At 38.4% G+C, this 16695-nt stretch overlaps 2 protein-coding genes across 2 annotated transcripts; both read right to left on the bottom strand.

Annotated features, from left to right (window-relative positions):
• Positions 1 to 540: 540 nt before the first annotated feature.
• On the bottom strand, positions 541 to 4391 carry LOC135648613 (uncharacterized). Its single transcript, XM_065166453.1, has 7 exons — positions 4253 to 4391; positions 3205 to 3270; positions 3067 to 3116; positions 2930 to 2994; positions 1119 to 1210; positions 944 to 1015; positions 541 to 800 (listed from the first exon to the last, which is right to left on the bottom strand). The coding sequence occupies exons 1-7, from the start codon at positions 4253 to 4255 to the stop codon at positions 762 to 764; spliced, it is 387 nt and encodes a 128-aa protein (XP_065022525.1). The 5' UTR covers positions 4256 to 4391; the 3' UTR covers positions 541 to 761.
• A 4908-nt stretch (positions 4392 to 9299) lies between these two features.
• Positions 9300 to 15114, bottom strand: LOC135649733 (two-pore potassium channel 3-like). Its single transcript, XM_065168440.1, has 2 exons — positions 13630 to 15114; positions 9300 to 9832 (listed from the first exon to the last, which is right to left on the bottom strand). Exons 1-2 carry the CDS (start codon positions 14895 to 14897, stop codon positions 9688 to 9690), a joined length of 1413 nt encoding a protein of 470 aa, XP_065024512.1. The 5' UTR covers positions 14898 to 15114; the 3' UTR covers positions 9300 to 9687.
• Between the last annotated feature and the right edge of the window lie 1581 nt (positions 15115 to 16695).

Raw genomic sequence — 16695 nt, 5'->3', positions numbered from 1 at the left:
AGACTGGTTAACTTATCCCCGGTAAACGGACGGATCCGCCTATGCGTACGAACCCGGATCCGATAAGGAATTCGATGATCCTTATATGGACTCGGATTCGGGTGGAAAACCGAGTCCGATGTTGGATCTTCTTATGGGTTGGGGATCCATGACCGACCTGCTGATGTTGTAGATAATCTGAAAGATGCACGGATGTGTTATCGGGTTAACGGGTTACACAGCTTGTTAACTTTGGAAGAAATAGAGGGTTAGTTTAATCCATGCATACATATTATTTTCGATTTGAATTAAACTGATATCATCAGATTGAAATAATAAGCTTTTAGTGTTAACATGGCATACGGTAACTTGTGCCCGTTGGAAATTTTCCACATAAAAAAGTAGATAATGTCAACTAATTCATTATTGTGACACCCATAGCATCATATAATAATATTCTTAGATATTCTATAAAGAAGGATTTGTTCCCTAAAAAATCCAAAACGTTATAAATGTTTATGCCATTGTGTTCCAAGAGAATATATCTGACTATTCAACCAGTGAAATCAAAGCATACAACTTCCATACAAGCAATAAATTTCTAACATTTACACGAGACATATATTGTTAATCAGGGTTCGTTCACTAATTGTAATAGCACACATGAACGGAAGAAACCTCTGCAGATCGTTTTCAAACGGTTCACATATCATCAAGCAAAGAAAAGCATGCGATGAATTGCAACTCCAATAATACACACGTCTCCCTGAATAGACTGCTGGCTAATCATCATCTTCAAGAACACTTCGACGCCTCTGAATCTGGTGAACAAAGGCCAGAGACACATTATATTTACTTCTGAAGGTTTAACCATGGGACAAAGTAATGTATGACGTGCATGTGGATGTTATCTTCTTGGGCATTATCACATGGAAGTAAGACAGCTTAAGGACAAGCAACTTACAGTGACTTTCGTCTGTTTACTGGTTTGATTGTTGATCTGCTCCAGAAGTGAGATAAGCCTCTCTTCAGATACCTGAAACCAGGCAACCAAACATATCAATAATCGAGGTTCATAATGGGATCAAAATGTAAGAAGGAATTTGCCCGACAGCATTTGGACATATTTTAAATTAGACCTTTTCAGATAGCTGTCCCATTTGAGCAGCTCTAAGGAGAACATCCTCCACCCCCCTCGCTTTCTCAGGTTTCACCAAAGCAATACGAGCAACTATTAAGAAGACATATATGACCACATTGAGTAATGCTTTTTGAGAAGAACAAACATAATGGTTATATAATTTTGCACAAGAAGAATGCTTTGCAAAAATAAATAGGACTGCAAACTTCTACAGAACGCCCAACAAAATTCTACCAATAATGTAACACACAAACTCTGTAAAAGTGTCTATTCTTTCTAAATCTTTTTAAGGGTGAAGGTAACAAATTACTTGGTAAAATAGAAGCCTGAAAAGTTGTTCCCACAAGTGCATATAAACTGTATTGTATACCTCAACAACCAGTCTTTCACCAAAATAATATTACTAACAATAATAATTCAATAAAACAATGGTCTGAGAGATGTTCAATTTTTGTAGCAAAAAAAGGGTGAAAAGGGAACCATAAATCACTATAAAAGAATGGATGAGTATGCCTTCACAACTGTGATTTTCTTTTTAGTCAGCATTTCAAACACTGACAATTTTTGCCACATGAAAGTGAGTTAACAAAAAAACCCTATCTGATCACAGCAATTGTCTTGCTGTTTAAGCACCACAATCACAGCAAAATTCTCAAAAGTTTTTTTTAATACTTCTAAAGAGTTCAGGTGGAGGGAGAAATAACAAGGTTTACACATAGAGGAAAGTCCCATTTAAAAGACAAAATGAGCAAGAAGTCAATCAACAAGAACACAGAGCACTACAAAGTGACATGGTTACTACATGATGCAATTGCATAGCAAAATATTCCGTAAGCACATGCTTTTGCAAGTCTGCATGCTTCTTTCCTCTATTAAGTTGCTAATATTTCATAAACACAAAGATCAAAGCAACTACATACATATCCAGTTACAATATTTGTAACCTTTTGTAAACCATAACAGGTAGTTACATAAGCATACTTCATCAGGAAAGAAGACATTGTTCAGAGAAAGTTGTCAGGGCATCTATAATAAACTCTAAGGTGAAAGATAATAAAAAGAGCAAAACAGAGCCACTAAAATCCAATGGTGACTGTTTAAATTTTTACTAAATTATATATTAACCCCATGAATTCTGAGTTCAACTATACATCTATGTTATAATTAATATGCAAAATATATTAAATGAAAAAGCAAGGAACTAAAAGGTATCCACATCAAACACCATCTTAGGTCTAATTAAGGCAATATGTAAATGAGGTATCGTAAATGTATGAAGGTGTTCTCCTCTAGAAGGATAGAATTGATACATAATGTATATGGATTTAGCATGCCTCTAGAGGTATCTGTATAACATAGCACAAACTGAACCAAAGAGGTTAAACGGGGTCATCCCATATGATGGAACCTCATCAAATGGAAGAAAGAAAGATTCTACAATCTGTGAACTTGAGCAGAGAACTACCCACAATTAGAATCAAAGCAATGTTGCCAAAAAAAATCCCCCAAGCGAAAACAATTAACAACCTTAAAAAAGATGCCAGCAAACAAATTAATCTGGAAAAGAATTACTTAAATAAATACCTAAAAGTAGTAAACCACTACTTGTGAAGTTAAAATGTTAGTTTACTAATGGCTAATTTAACAGGTATACACCCTTTTGAACCATCAGCAAATTATGTAGAATATCAGAAGCATACTGAAGTGAAAAAAAAACAATAATAACAACTTGCAAGACATAGAACAGCATTAGCAATATTCAAAGGCAACTCCATTGGCATAAGAAAATTTTTTTAATAAAACACATACGCCTTTCTCTTGCTTGAGTTGATAGTATCTGACTAAGCATTAGTTGCCTACGTTCTTCAGCTTCCCTGTGTTTCAGTTTACAATAAGTTGTCAAGATTGGAAAGATACGAATCTAATGGTGTTCCTGACAAAAAAACCTTTTGGCCTCTTCTTGTCCATTTTTCTGCTCACCATTGTGCTGATTACCCTGATCAAGAGAAAGCATAAACCAAAAACTATCAGTTACAAAGATGGCATAATTTGAAAGTTCTTTGAACCATATGGAGATAACTTACTACACCATGTTTTGCCATCAACTCTTGCATTCTTCTTTGCCTAATTTCTTCCAGCTCCGGATCATCCTAAAGAAAGAATACATATCATATTGTTAATTATATAGCATAACAAATATACGTTTTCAAAGAATCTACTGTATAAGCTAAAGAAAACACATATCCTTGTTGAAATTGAGGTTAAGGCATGCATCTTTATCAGATAAAAGAAAACAAAGAGAAACCTTGAATACAGCAGAAAAATCAAAGAGTAACCATGACCCAAACAACAATAAACATCAAAGGGGATAGCTTAAAGAACAGAAAATTAGAAGAATATCAAAACATAACAAAAGCCATCATATCTTTTTCATTTGTCAGAATGACAAAGGGGCAGAGTACAAGGCTTTGGTGTTAGTACTCGTGAAATCCTTCGCTTCCTAAAGAACCAACAACTGGGATTAAGATGAAAAAAAAAGGGATCTGTAACCTTCTTGAGAAACGGGTATGACTAATTCGGATTTCAACCATCATTTTGTCTTTTTCATTTGTCAGAATGACAAAGGCGCAGAGTACAAGGCTTTGGTGTTAGTACTCGTGAAATCCTTCGCTTCCTAAAGAACCAACCACTAGGATTAAGATGAAAAAAAAAGGGATCTGTAACCTTCTTGAGAAACGGGTATGACTAATTCGGATTTCAACCATCATTTTGTCTTTTCCTCCAAATTTGAACCAAAATAAAGTTTCAGATGATACCCGTGACATGATCCCCACAATCCAGGTCACAAAAATAAGAAACTGACCAATCAAATGGAATCTTATTCAACTACACAAAGAGATCCGACACCACCACAATGTCTAGTCACCGTACTTTTACGCCGGGGGAAAATACGAGAACGAAAACATGAGGCTGAGCCTCAAAATTTACAAAGAACGAAGTAATATCACAGCATCGACAATCAAACCCCAAAAGAAAGACAGCGAAAAATAAATCAAAACAAAACCCTAACAAACGATCGACAAGAATGGAATTGATGAGAAGGAGAAAAGAGGGTTTTGCGATCATCCATACCATGTCGCAGAGATCTTGAGATCTAAATCACAGTAGCGCCCGACCTTTGGCTCGGTTCGCGACGCAATCGCCGCCGCAGAACGCTCTTCTTTTGGTGGTATGACGCTATGGCTCTCTTCTCCTTTTAGAGACCTTTTACGAAAGCTGATGGATCCCACGGCTGGGAGAATAGAATCCATATCCGATGTGTGTGATCGGGTCGGATTTGGGTCATCGATCCGTATCCGATATGTGAAAAGTTCATTTATCTCATAATATGAAAATTTCTTTGATTAATCCGCAATAGAAATGAACAAAATCATAAAACTAAAGATTATAAATAGTGTATATAAAGGATTTTGCACATCCATTTTGGAAATAGTATACCTACTCCTAATGAGTATATCTGTCCCTCTAAATGTTGAGACCCATTGATAACCCTCTTGTTTATTTCCATCCATAAAACATGGTTATTAATTTTAATTTGAATTAAAAAATAAAAATCGATCGTTTATATACATATATATATATATATATCTCAAATTTAATTAAGGATAGTTACGGAAATGAAGAAATATTTATGCAAGAACACATATCTTTTCGTATTTTATATCTCACCCTCTTCTTTACCTGGCTTGTTATTAGGCACAGGCGCCGGGCTCACCTTTTTAAACGCGCGGAGTAAGAAAAGTATTGCGATATATAAACGATCGTCAAAGCAGCATCTCGGAGATGATCATCCACCGTTCGTTAGTCACTGTGTCCTCCCATAAATAACGCCACGTTTCGCCTGCGTCCGTTAGGTTTTGGTCTCCTGTCGTCTCCTTCCGCACGCTCCTCCACGCGAAGAACTTCTCCAGCCGACTACCATGGCCGATGAAACCCTCGCCTACCCCGCCCCCGCCGCCGCTGACCGCGAAGTGGAGACGACCTATAAGGAGGCCTCCGCCTATGGCGTCGAGCAGGCGGCCGGTAAGGAGGCGGCCGCCAACGGCGAGCAGGAGGCGGCTGTTTATGGCGAGATGGATACTGCCGCCGCCGCTGGCGACCGTGATGCGGCGGTCGAGCTCCTGCTCGACGAGATCCGGGCGCTGAAGAGCGAGCGGTCCAACCTCCTGCGAGAACGGTCGGACCTTCTCCGCGACCTCTCGGACGCCCGGGAGAAACTCACCGGTGCCGAGTCAGACCTCAAGGCCGTAGCTGGCCAGGCCAGCCACCTCGAGGGCGTACTCCGCGTCACGCTTGACGACTTGTCCACCGCCAACCTTGCCGCCACGGAACACGAGGAAAGGGTGTGCCTTCTCGAGAGTAACATCAAGGATCTCGAAGCCACGTTCACGGTCAAGGTCAAGGAACTCGAAACCAAGGTCAAGGTTCTCGAGGAGGAGCTGAGGGTCGCCAAGCAGAAAGAAAGGGACGAGGCGGAGAAGTTTGCCACTAAGGAAGAGGAGCTGAAGACGAAGATCGCTGAATTAACATCTAACTTGGAGGAGGAGGAGGAGGAGAAAAGCTTTGAGATTGATGGGAAGGCAGATGCTGGGGTACCTCCGATGCACTCTCGTGCCCTGGGGGCGGCGGCTGTGATTGGAGTCGTGGCCTTGGGGGCAGGGGCTGTAGTGTGTCTACACCTTGCAAAACGGAGATAAAACTGGAGCGCTCATGAACTATTTTGTGCTTAGATTTTTTGGCCTCTTTTTCGTTGTTTTATCTTAATCTCTATGTTGTTAGTTCTGGATACCTGTTACAGTAGCTTGGTTGGGCATCCTTGCAGGCAATTCTACTGTAGTTTTCAAAGCTTTCATGATTTGACTAGATTAGGCACTTAGGGCAGTGATTAGCAATGGTTTCACCAGAGTCTTAAAGTTCTTCCTGTTGGTGTCTAATGTGTTGTTCTGCTGAAAGTGTAGTCCAATTCTTGTGGAAAAACTGTTCGTGCTGATAGCTACACTTTTTAGTATATGAATCATTTTATGCTGAAGGTGTTTTAGTGAATGACTGGTTCTCTTCTAAACTTATTGTTTATAGTGTTATTATGTGTTACATGTTGCGTTAAATTGTTGGTGATGAAACTGTTATCATCAATGCTATTCGACTGGCGCCTCATGTTTGCTTTTTCTGCTGCTCTTGTATTGCATAAATTTATACTTTGATGATTATTATCAAATTTGTTTACGCAACATCTGGTTGATTATAATCAATAAAACCTTTTATATAACAATGATGATCATGAATTTTATGTTGTTTGCGTTATACAGAAGATGTAATCCAAATGCAATCATTTCACCTGCTCCTTAGTGCATCTCACCTGGCAAGACATTGTCTTGATCCAAGGGATAGTGCTTTAATGTGCTTGGCAATTCTCGCCACCTATTGTCTCAGATTCTTCTCATAAAAGATGTTTCTTGGTTTATCTGGCCGAGCAGCTCTGTGTTATATGGCTTATAGCATTAAATTAGTTGGTGATTGGTTTTTTGAGACTGTATTTAAAGAAAGCTACTATGTGGACTGTTTAGTTGTTCTCACGGTTAATCGTTTTTCAGGTGGTGTTCTTAGTTTTGATATTAACCATTAAGCTGGTATCAAATATGTCATGGTTTAGGATCTTCATTTTTCAGCTAGTTTATGGTGCCATTACCATATGATTTCAGTTCTGTGGTATTGTGCCATTGGCTTTAAACATCCTAAAACTGTTTATAATAATGTAAATTATGGTATTGAGAGCATTACGAGGTTCAAATCTTTGTTGAACCAATTGATGTTCATGAATTTTCTATATCATGTTTTCTTTCAGAACCTAGAGCTTAATGCTACTGTGAGTTGTCTCCTTTAATTTCATTTAATTTTTCTGTCATATTTTTCTTATGATATCTTTGATTACTTGATCTTGTACATGGGTTTTCTTTTTTTCATGACTGATTTGAACTTTAAAGAGGATTTCAATGGGATTCAATTGTTTTCAAAAGATTGTTTAGGAGGGGTTTGGTCGTCCATAAATAGACTATCTGCAAGTCATTATAAAGTAAGTAGCTCACTTGCAAGGGTTTGGTTGCCAGCAAGCAGGCCAGTTGCAGCACATATGCAAAACCCTTACATGCTGTTAGTTGAGTTGCTGTTTGAAATGCCCGCATACCATAGTTGTATGTTGGATTGCAAGTCAAAATTAGATTTGGATACCCTTTCTATCGACTATGCCCGTCCTCCACTTAAGGCCACATTTCTCTTCCGTCTTAGTTGCAACTGCAAATAGCAATTATACATGTGAGCATCCAAATAGCTGCCCTGGCAACTGTTAGTTGTAGCATTTGCTTTTGGCACAACTGGAAATGCAACTGCAGTTGTAGCATTTGCTTTTGCCTGTGACTGCTACTTGGAGATATTTCGAGTTGCAGGAAACCAAATGCCTCCTTAATGTATATTAATTACTTAAATATGAGCTTTCCTTAAACATAGAAATATAAATGCAATGGCTATTATTTTGTTATTCTCTTATCTGTTTGTATTCTACGACCATCATCAGTCTTTTACACCTTCTAGCAGCAAGCAGAAATCTTCAGTTGGTACACAAATTATGCAGAGAATATGCTTTCTGGTAAGTTCCAAGATATATTAACATATATCGTGTAAAGCTGACAATATCTTGTAGTGAAGCCTCATAACCTCGTCGTCTGCTGATAAGAAGTTGAGTGAATGTGCAGGTCGCTGCAGGGTGCTAGCATATAGCCAGTAAAGCGTCTACTTTTGCCAAGCAAGGAGAAGAATGCAGTAAACATCATTGACAGACTACCGCATCAGAAGCAGTCTAACACACATGGAATCGACAAAGTCACAGACTAGTTAGACTAGTCTAAGCAGCTGGGCTGTTTGCACTAGCATTCGCAAGCACACCTACCGATCATGACAATGTCCTGAAGACACTTCTTGGTGGAGAGGAATCTTTGCAATTATTGGGCTTGTGTTATTTATCAATCTATCATAGATTTCTAATACATGTACCTGATGAAGGTATATATGGTTTGCAGGGTGATGATCTGTGAATCTGCTATATTAACCTGAGAGCTCTTGACGACCGTTATCGGACAGCATGGCTGTTTCCACTGTGTTCTCATGCGCAGCTATCGGCCAAGGTGACATCTTAGTGAATACTACTTGTTGCTGACTTCTTTGGCAGGGCATCGAGAATGTAGTTATTATGTTGATGTGCCAGAAATCTTTGCAATTATTGGGGTGTAAATTTCTAATACATGTACCTGATGAAGGTATATATATGGTTTGCTGGGTGATAACATGATAGCTGCATGTTGAAGGTTGTGGAGGACTTGTGCACATTATTTGGTGTATGGTTAGAGTTGTTTTCTTCACATGAAAGAGAGTGATGGACTGATGGTGGACATGTAGTGACAGGTATTGACGTCGAAAACCACGGCATGATTGCCTCCTTTCAGGATGGAGAGGTTGTGGCTGGCATGGGTTTGTGAGATGTGTACTTGTGCGGTTGTGGTGGAACTGCAGAGATGTGCTTCCACAGTTGAATGAATGATAAGCATGCGTGCCAAGATTTTATTTCTCTTTCTATAGAATGGGATTAGCATGTAATAACAATCGTTATTAGGATTCTGTAATACAAAACTCCCACCAAGTCTATTGATTATAGATAAAGTGATTTTTTTTGTGACTCGAATTTTCGAAAATAATTCAAAGTCATAGATTTGCATGATATTACAGATTATTTTCTATAATTAATTATATTTAATATTTATATTTTTAAAAATTATATTGATATTTTTATATTTATAAAAGTAAAATATTTATTTATTTTTTTCCACGTCAGTAATAAACTAAGGCAAAAAGTTACTATATGTTCAGTGATAAATAAAATTAAATATTTAACTTTCATAAGTATATAAGAATACTAATATAATTTTTAAAAATATAAAGATCAAAATGTTAAAGATAATTAATTATATAGATTAATATATAACATAAAACATTTCATAAGTCTATTCACATAAATTCACACTCTCATGTTCATATCCTCCTCGGAACATTTTAGCCATCAAGCAAATGAGAATAGACAAACAGAGAAGCATTAAATGTCTACTAGTTGTAACTTCCAATCCAATTTAAAGAATGATCACAATACATGGATGAAAAATACATGGATTGTGTATATGAGTACGTTTGGAGTATAACAGAACCTAAAAGGAACGAGCAATCAATTGCTGGTTGCAGAGTCTTCAAGACAATGTATAAGCTGCTGCCCTGATTACCCTATCGGGTGGCATAATAGTAGTAATACGAGATACACACGAACTGCAATCCATAGTTCTCTCCCACCTAAAGCTGAATCGGCTTGCATCTTTGGAATCCCATGGATCAAATTCTGAAATTGTTTTCCTTGCAGCTGTCAACCCAGCAAATTTGTATCTATAACAACTGACTTTAATTGCATGAATATGTCAGTGATGATTCATGAGATCCGAAAGCGTGATCTTTCCACATTTTCCAGTGTCTAGTTTATCAAACTGATTGCATATCAGCATGATATCATTATCCGTTACCTTCCCCATCTCCTTGAGCTTGTAAATTACAAACTCTGATTTACTGCAGAAAGTAATGAATAGATTAATCCAATGATTGAAGAAATCAATGCTAGAATAACCCAGTGATTGACAAAATCACTGCTAGAGTTAACAAGCAAATAGAATAAATGCCAATGCTTGACAGTTCCTTGCTGTTATTTCTTAACAGCGGATAGGAGAACTTTAGGGCTCTTGCTCTCTGGTTGTATGAGCTTTAATCTGTAGTATATATTTGTACATCTCAACTAGCATTTTATGTTCTCAACTAAGTCCTCTTGCCTATACTCAGGCAAAGAAACACCAGCTTAAAAGAGGTGAAGGTTAGGTTGTTCAATGCAGCCATCTAACTTGAGTTGAGATCATGAGTCTCCTTAAGCAGTCATTCTCAGTTGTCATAAATGGGATATAGGCTAATCATAATTCTCCTTGTGTGGCTCTAAAATCTTTTTTTTTTTCATCTTAAAGAAAAAAGATGCTAAGAAATAAAAGTAATACATCCATCAAATCTTTATAAGACAATCTTAGACAGTCAACTTTAGATATAAGCTAATCGAGGTGTTACAATCTCTCCTATTTAAGGGCTTGATAAAACCTGCATAGCACAAAACGAAATCCTATTATGGTGCATACAAGACAATTCAATGGTGGCTTCACGTCATGATGTGCCTTTTAGCATCGTCTACGGATAGTCCTTTCCTATTCGATCCTCTCACCATACCCCAATACTAGGTCGATTTTGATACCAATTGTCTCAACTCAATCTGATGGGATAACTAACTTGTTAACCTCGTTCAACCTAAACCATTGGTTCAAAACACTTAGGCTAAAATTAACAATATTACATCCATGATATCCTTATAAGTTGATCTTAGTTTTAATCCGCTTTTGATATGTGACTAAATTGGACCGTTACATGTTGATGAATACTTAAAAATCCATTAACCTTAGATATGAACCTGATTAAGGCCATTCAAGTCACAACAAAAAATATTCATCAATCCTAGTATTTCTTAAATGAAGAATCAAGCAGTATAAACAGAAGCATACCAAGAAAATTTCATCAAAGATCAAACTCAAAGGGATTTTTGAACTTTTTTGCTACAGCAGGAGTCCATGTGCTTTAATCGAGAATGAGACATTTTTTATGACCTAACATATTCTACAATTTCAGAGATCAACCTATTCAATGCAACTATATTTTACAAGGCATTTCAGAGATCAACCTTTTCCATAATACTTTCAGTCACTAGCTTCCATAACGTATGGTTTATGGTGTCTTTTAGGGACATTTGCATTAAGAACAAACATCTCCATTGCTTCATTGATGCTGAATTGTTACGTAGGTATTATAACATTCAGTAGGCTAGAAAAGCAAATGAACACGACAAGAAGTCTAAGACTCTTCCAGTCTCCAATATCCTTGATAGTGTATTTTAAAAAGAAAATCACATGGTATTTGAGAAAGTTACCAAACTTGGACAGATTACAGGATTAATGATGGAGGCTGATGAAATACATCATCAGATTGTGATGTTTTGGTAGAATATGTCATTTGCAAATTAAATTTGCTCAAAACAAAGAAACAACAACACACTTACTGAAATGAAAATTTCACACATATAAGCAGCTTATAGCAAGCTGCAAGTGAGAAAACATGATTTAATGTGGCCATGCAAGTTTTGCAATGTAATACTTAGTTCATAATATACTGGTTTACTAATGAAGAACTGATTTCCTGTAAAATGTCACCAAAGCTGAAAATAACAGTAAAAATAAATCTTAAGAATGCATAAAATAGGAGGAAAGTAAATCGAAGTTATAGTCAGGACAGATGTGATACTAAACAGATGTTATTGCAAGACACAAATGGAGTCGCCAGATTGGCACAATAAATTGCTTCCTTCCTAGAAGTAGTTCTCATGTCAACCAAAGAAACAAAGAAGAAATTAAAGAAGATGAATTTAACAATGGCTTGAAAGAATCATAAAGGGAAACGCCAAATACATCAGTCCATATTCCAGTGGAGCCTCACAGGTCAAATGAAAAGAGCAACCAACTTCAACAACCATAATTAGCAGCTACACACATATAAAAAAGGTCCTACCCAGGAACACAAAGTATACCAAATATCACAGAAAAAAAAAGAATCAAATGGTATTATAAGCCTCAAATTGTTTTAATGAAGCAGGAAGTGTCCAGCAAACATCCAATTAAGTATCAGATGATACCAGGTGTCTCATACTGAGATGCAAACGGGAATATACTCTAATACATCTTCAACTTTCATAGGCAGCAGATAATCATCCTTAGCAAAGTTTATAGTCAAACATCCTAGAATATTTTCCATGGCCTCCAGAATCAGAATCATTGTAATAAGGTCCAGAACCTCATACAGATGGTACAATTGCATTCTTGAGCCAGTTGAATTCAGTAATCAGAGATCATTTATTTGAAGTTTGAACATCAAACCAGCAGGATACCTCAGAATATGAGGGTGAATTTCAACCATCTAACCAGAAGGCTAATAGAAAATACAAACAGCAGTAATTGTCTCTTCCCAGTTACAATTAGGTCAACCATCAGATGTCTAGGGCCTCCTTTCGTCCAAGCTATGGAAGAGAATGATCCCTTATATCCAGTATCAATATATCAAAACACTAGCTCAGAATTTGATGTAGCTCATTCATATTAAAGGTGGTAACCAATTTCTCCAGGCCAATCAAAAACCTCCTTCAAACCATAACCAATTGATATCTTTTGATAGTAGCTCCAACTAAACATTCTTTTTCTGTGTCCAAATAATATGTCACAATAATGGCATCAAAAACTCGTCAAGGACAATTTATAAAAAGATGATTTCCTTCACCAATGTCATCAAGTTGATATCAAACTTCAGAAGGGCATCTGTAAAGTGACAATCTCCCTTCTCATAAACCAATACCTAGATACTTGTCTCTTTATCATGATTCTCCATAGCTATCTAAGCAAAAAGAAATACTCATATCCTTTTTTTTGTCTTTTTTTTAGCAAAATACTTGATCCTTGCAATTTTTCTCCACCAAGAGGATGCATTTCCAAAAATTCTTGCTCTTTGTTTCCCAAGAGAATCTAAAACTAAAATCAATCATCACCTCATGTTGCACTCTTTTCCTTCATTAATGTTCTTTTCTCATATCTTCTTTAGAATCTCAGGGAGAATATGTTTATAACATATAATATATAATTCTCAACCCACTTAAATGTTCAAATACACAGCCAGAAAAAAAATTAACCTGCAAGGAAAAACTTGTTCTTTTCTCCTTCATTGATTTGATAAGTTTAACTAATGATTTACAGAGAAAAGTTGTTTGCAGATGAGAGTATACCTCCTTCAAAGGCTGTGCATTTTCCCAACTAATTCCTTGATCCTGAATATTTGTGATCCAAAATTTCCACAGACAAAAACAAATTAATCTAAGACAGACATGGTTGGGATTTTTTGTTAATGGAGATGGAGATTCAGACAGCAAATCGCTATTCTCAAATGCAGTTCATCTTAAACTTAATCAGTTACTTTGCTCCATGTCTATGTTCCTCCGTAGCAGTATGATACCATTAAGTGGTACCGTTACGAGTCTGCATCTTATACCAACTGATCTAGTCTTGAATTCATCCAAATTGATCAACCAAATAATAAAACGTCAAAAATTTCATGATGTTGGTTCAAACATTTGAAAGTTGTGGTAGGCTAATTGATCCAAGGAGGCTAGACCATGATGCATGACTAGACTACTGCAAGGTACAAGAAGGAAGAATTCTTAGGAGAGCAGAGTAACTCACGTGACAAAGCCATTGTTGTCGATATCAGCTGCAAGGAACTCCGAGACAGTCATGTCCCTGGAGAGCACCCATTTTGCTATCTTCCTATGCCTCTTATCGATCCTCGCCTCAGCAAGGTAGAGGAAAGCACGCGCAACGGCTAGCGTGGAGACAAGGAGCCACAGCGACGCAAACAGCCTACCCGGCATCGTCTTGAACGCCCGATCCCCGTAGCCGACCGTGGTGACCGACATCACAGAGAGGTAGAAGGAGTCGAGCCATCCGAGACGCTCGACGAAGCGGAGCACGCCGGTGCCAAGGCCGATGCAGAGAAGGACGACACCGAGGGCAAGAGCGACCTTCATCCGAATCCGCATCCGCCCCTTCTTGACGTCGATGATATAGTTCCGGGCGATTTCGTGCCGGTGGTGGTGGTGGTGGTGGTGGTCCTGCTGCTGCTGCTGCTTGTGCTTCTTCTTGTCGTCTACCTTCTCCGGCTTGGTGACGGCGGAGAGGAGGAGGGACTCCTGAAGGTCGAGCACGTAGGACACCATTCCGGAGAGGAGGATATCAACGAATCCGAAGCCGATGATGACGAAGGTAATGGAGAAGATTTTGGCGGAGGCGGTGGTGGGGGTGATGTCGCCGTAGCCAATGGTGCACATGGTAACGATGCAGAAGTAGAGAGCGTCGACGACTGGGTGAGTCTCAGCGGCGGTGAAGTGGTGTCGGTTAAAGGTGTAGACGGCGACACCGAAGGCGAGGTAGACGACGAGGAGGAGGAAGGCCTGGGCGATGATGGAGGGCCGGCCGGGAGAGTCGACCCGGGAGGGGCCGACCTCGTTGATGGCGGACATGGCCGGCGCGGTGCGGGAGCGATGGAGATTGGTCTTCCATCGCGCGGCAGAGGGGTCGCTCAGCCAGGCATCGGCGGCGGCGGAGGAGAGCGGATTGGGGCCAGGGCTGCCGGGGATAGGGATGGCGTTGGGGGATGCGGGAGGGGAAGAGGGGGGTAGGGCAGCGGCGGCGGCGTCGTCGTGGTGAAGGTCGGCGGGGGAGGGGAAGCCGAAGATGAGGCGGTCCTTGAGGGACGAGGAGGCGGCGGCGCTAGGGGAGGAGATGGGGAGGGAGATCTCGCCGTCCTCGGGGAGAGGGCAGAGGGCGAAGGAGGAGGAGGACGTGGGAGTGGAAGGAGGAAGGGAGGGTTTCCTTCGGTGGGAGGGGAGAGATGGGGAAGATGCCGCCGACGGGGAAGTGGTTTTTATGGGGAGCAATGGCTCTCTCTCCATGGGTTGGGGGGAGGGGAAGGGAAGAGTAAAGGTTCGAAGGAGGAAGCCACCGATGCTATATGACCATGTCGTCGGTTGGGTTGGTTGCGAAGTGGGTTGTCGAAGGAGGAAGATAGTCTGAATTGAAGCACCGACTTCCAAATAAAAAGAACCGGAGAAAACTAAATGATTCGTGTTGGGAGGCGAGAGAAAGGCGGTGACGGAAGAGAGAGAGAGAGAGAAGAGAGTTGCGGAATCGCAGGGTGACAGGTGGGTTGCGAAGAGTCGTATATGCAAGGGCGATAAGACACTGATGGGATGTTTGAGTTAGCCCCAATTGCGATCGCAGGTTACGAATTTTGAAATATACATATTTAATATTATTAAAATTTTAATGTTATAATAATTTTTTCAAAATTAATATAAATTATTTTGGATTTTTTTTGCCCAATAAGCGTCCAATATTAGTTTTTAGCATGGATTTTGTTTTCACTTGGATGAAAATAATATATTTTAGCTTAGGTGACTTGATCATAGATGCTATCCAAAAATCTTAATTTTGATAATTAATTATTATAAAAGTATTTAAAAATAAAATTATTAATCATCTTATAATTATTTCATTATTATATTTTTATTTTAAAAAAATATAAAAATTAATTATTAATTTATTGAATAGCATATGTGACTAAAGTTATTTTTGTCTAAATAGAAAAAAAAAAAACCATGAGGGGCGTTATCCGATAAAAAATCAATAGCGGAGATTTTTTCAAGTAAAATACCTAATTATTTTTCTTCATTTTTTATAATATCATAACAGAAGAATATCTTGTTACAAATAGGAATAAATAAACTTTTTCCAATTTAGAGCAAAAATATATTCCATGATTCTATATATCATTAAATTTCAAAAAATAAATTTTCTAATTGAACTTTACATACAGAACCTGAGAGCATATGTTGAGGATTAAACATTTTCTTTAAAAAATTGAAAATGAGGGACTCCTTAACTATTTAAGTTACTAATGACAATCTTAAATTTAGTTGAATGGGGTTGGAATGGGTCATGGATGATGATTGTTCCTTGTGAGAGTGACCTATAACTTGAATGTGAGGATAAAATTGACATGTTGTTTGTTTGCAGGGATGTTTGATCTTTAATTAGGACATCATTGTAGAATTTTTAACCAAATTTAACATCTGCTATTGACATCTTGGTGCTAATTATTGTCATAAAGAACAGCATTTTAGTAGGTGGAGAACACAATGACTGTAGCAGAACTCAATGTGATGGCTCTAAAGGTTGACTGTGTCAAATTGGCTTTTAGAAAACAGTTGGTCTTCTAGACTCACTTTGATGAATAGTTAGCAGAAATTGTTGGGGTTTTGACTTGGAATCATTTATGAAAGTCAATTTGATGTGAGAAAATGGAGTTGGAAGTTTTAGTATCAACTTATTTTTACCCAAGCATCATCAATAGATTCAGGAAAGCAAAAGGCCAATCTTCTTCATGGTGTCCTTTTCTCAAATGGCACCTTCACCAGATGATACTCAACTTTGATTATGATCCATGTGGTGGTGCCAATCCATGAATCTTTGATGGTAGCAAAGCCAAACTCCTCATCAATTCGCAGTATATTAATAAAGATACAGAGACCGATACATGCGCTGTTCCCTTCAGTTGAAAAAACATCCTTTTCAATCAGTATCAGAAATGGAAGTTATCAGACCAAACAAGCAACTAGATTTGGACATCATCTAGGTCAGAAATCATGCAAGAGCATGCATACAGATGAGCACAAAAATCTTATAATACCT

This window comes from Musa acuminata, chromosome BXJ3-9, assembly GCF_036884655.1.
Source record: "Musa acuminata AAA Group cultivar baxijiao chromosome BXJ3-9, Cavendish_Baxijiao_AAA, whole genome shotgun sequence".
In the NCBI taxonomy this organism is placed as follows: Eukaryota; Viridiplantae; Streptophyta; class Magnoliopsida; order Zingiberales; family Musaceae; genus Musa; species Musa acuminata.
The sequence above is the reverse complement of the archived record's forward strand: the minus strand, read 5'-3'. Positions and strand labels throughout refer to the sequence as shown.

Bases quoted from the DNA above. Each gene is read 5' to 3' on its own strand.
- LOC135648613 (XM_065166453.1), bottom strand. The intron at 2,995-3,066 runs GTTTTTTTGTCA...ACTGAAACACAG, and splicing joins GGACAAGAAGAGGCCAAAAG to GGAAGCTGAAGAACGTAGGC. The intron at 1,016-1,118 runs GTCTAATTTAAA...GCCTGGTTTCAG, and splicing joins TGGGACAGCTATCTGAAAAG to GTATCTGAAGAGAGGCTTAT.
- LOC135649733 (XM_065168440.1), bottom strand. From the start codon at position 14,897: ATGGAGAGAGAGCCATTGCTCCCCATAAAAACCACTTCCCCGTCGGCG. The intron at 9,833-13,629 runs GTGAGTTACTCT...TACTTTCTGCAG, and splicing joins GACAACAATGGCTTTGTCAC to TAAATCAGAGTTTGTAATTT.